The following is a 1,528-nucleotide window of genomic DNA, read 5'->3' as shown; positions in this document are numbered from 1 at the left end:
GAGATCTGGAATTTGTCGTCTTTTTTTTTCTTCTGTACTGCTCTCCACGGAATGTGTAAACCGTCATGTTATGAAGTGGAGACTGTGCAACAATGGTGACTGGTAGAGCGGTGGTTCTCAAACTTTTTCATGTCAAGGACCCCCAAATTGATGTGTATTTGGTCACGGACCCCCATCTGAATAAGTTTTGTGCCAGGGACTTTATGTACACATTTAATTTATTCAAAAGTTTCCAAACGTTTTAGATATTTTTCTAAGGAATAAAAAAGCAGATGTAAAAGCTTGCAGCGTGGCACAAAGACAGTGACGCACTGTGAGCTTGTATATCTGCTATTTTTGTATAGCCAACGTATGAAATATGGAAAAAGGGGTTAAAATGATTGTGATGCTGTAGTAACATATTTTGCTAGGAACCCCCCCCAAGGACCCCTGTGGGACCCCCTGGAACCCCTCAAGGACCCCTGTGGGACCCCCTGGAACCCCCTCAAGGACCCCTGTGGGACCCCACATTGAGATGGAGGTTGTCGAAATGTAGTCTTCTTGTCCCAGCCAATATGCAACATAATCCCAACTTCATCCTATCCTCCTCCATCAGTTCACCCTGGACGCTCTTAAGCCTAGTTCAGACGAAAGATTTGAGTCGAGACTGAACTGTTTTAAGCCCGATTTATGTTCAGTCGTATGGCAGTCTCCTTCTCCTTTGAGCCCTACACTTCGCTGAATTCCCGTTACAACTGGTCTCCAGACCTAAACATGCTTATCATTATTACTACAAGTAGCTGCATAAATCATCGTCATACTAAAACCATGGACATCCTTCTTAAGCTTCTCACGGTCTTGCCAAATTTACTTAAAGTGACCTCTCGAAGCTATCATGATGTTTTTGCTTCGGGGTTCCTTTCTTTCCCCTTCTCCCATTTGGCAGCTTCTTCAAAGAGGCACCAAGGGGGTGATGGAGTACAGCTGTAGTTTTGGACTCCCTGCTAGGCTGTAGTTCAGGGAGGAGAACAACCTTTGCACCCCCAGCACCCCACTCCACAACTCTGGTGTCATTCCACTACTAGACTTTGCTGTATCAGGGATAGTCGTTTAGTTGAAGCGTCAAATCTGTTCACCAAAATAAAAAGAATCAAGAATGTGACGATCTATTGACTTTATTTTATAAAGCCATCTTTCGTGCAAGCATGTGCTCATCTTTCTCTTTCAGCGTTCCTCGTTGGAAATGCATGACATACACGCATTGGAAGCACCTGAAATGTGTGAGGCTACTAGTCACCAGTTTGCCGGTGTCGGCAGCACAGCAGCATCAAGTAAGCAGGTCTGGGTATTAATGAAGTTATTACTGAAGCAATAGTTTGCCGTACTGGTCATGGAGAATTCCTACATACGTATATGGGAGCTTTGTAGTAATACAATACAAGTATATATTCCGTTTTATCCCTGTTGGTTTGATCTAAAAAGATGTTGTGTAGTTATGTAATAGTGTGCGATTACATACAGATTTTATTTTCTCCAAATTGTGATTAAC

At 43.1% G+C, this 1,528-nt stretch overlaps 1 protein-coding gene across 2 annotated transcripts in view; it reads left to right on the top strand.

Moving 5' to 3' along the window:
• The first annotated feature begins 153 nt into the window (after positions 1-153).
• inpp5l (inositol polyphosphate-5-phosphatase L) overlaps positions 154-1,528 on the top strand; it is a 40,163-nt gene continuing 38,788 nt past the window's right edge. For both annotated transcript variants that reach the window (XM_083784126.1, XM_083784125.1), the window contains exon 1: positions 154-1,310. In XM_083784126.1, the coding sequence (XP_083640252.1) occupies positions 1,185-1,310 (126 nt within the window). In that variant the 5' untranslated portion in view covers positions 154-1,184. The remainder of the gene's footprint in view (positions 1,311-1,528) is intronic.

This window comes from Protomyctophum parallelum (genome assembly GCF_964188405.1).
Source record: "Protomyctophum parallelum genome assembly, chromosome: 15".
In the NCBI taxonomy this organism is placed as follows: Eukaryota; Metazoa; Chordata; class Actinopteri; order Myctophiformes; family Myctophidae; genus Protomyctophum; species Protomyctophum parallelum.
Note: the sequence above shows the minus strand (reverse complement) of the source record. Positions and strands in the feature narration are given on the sequence as shown.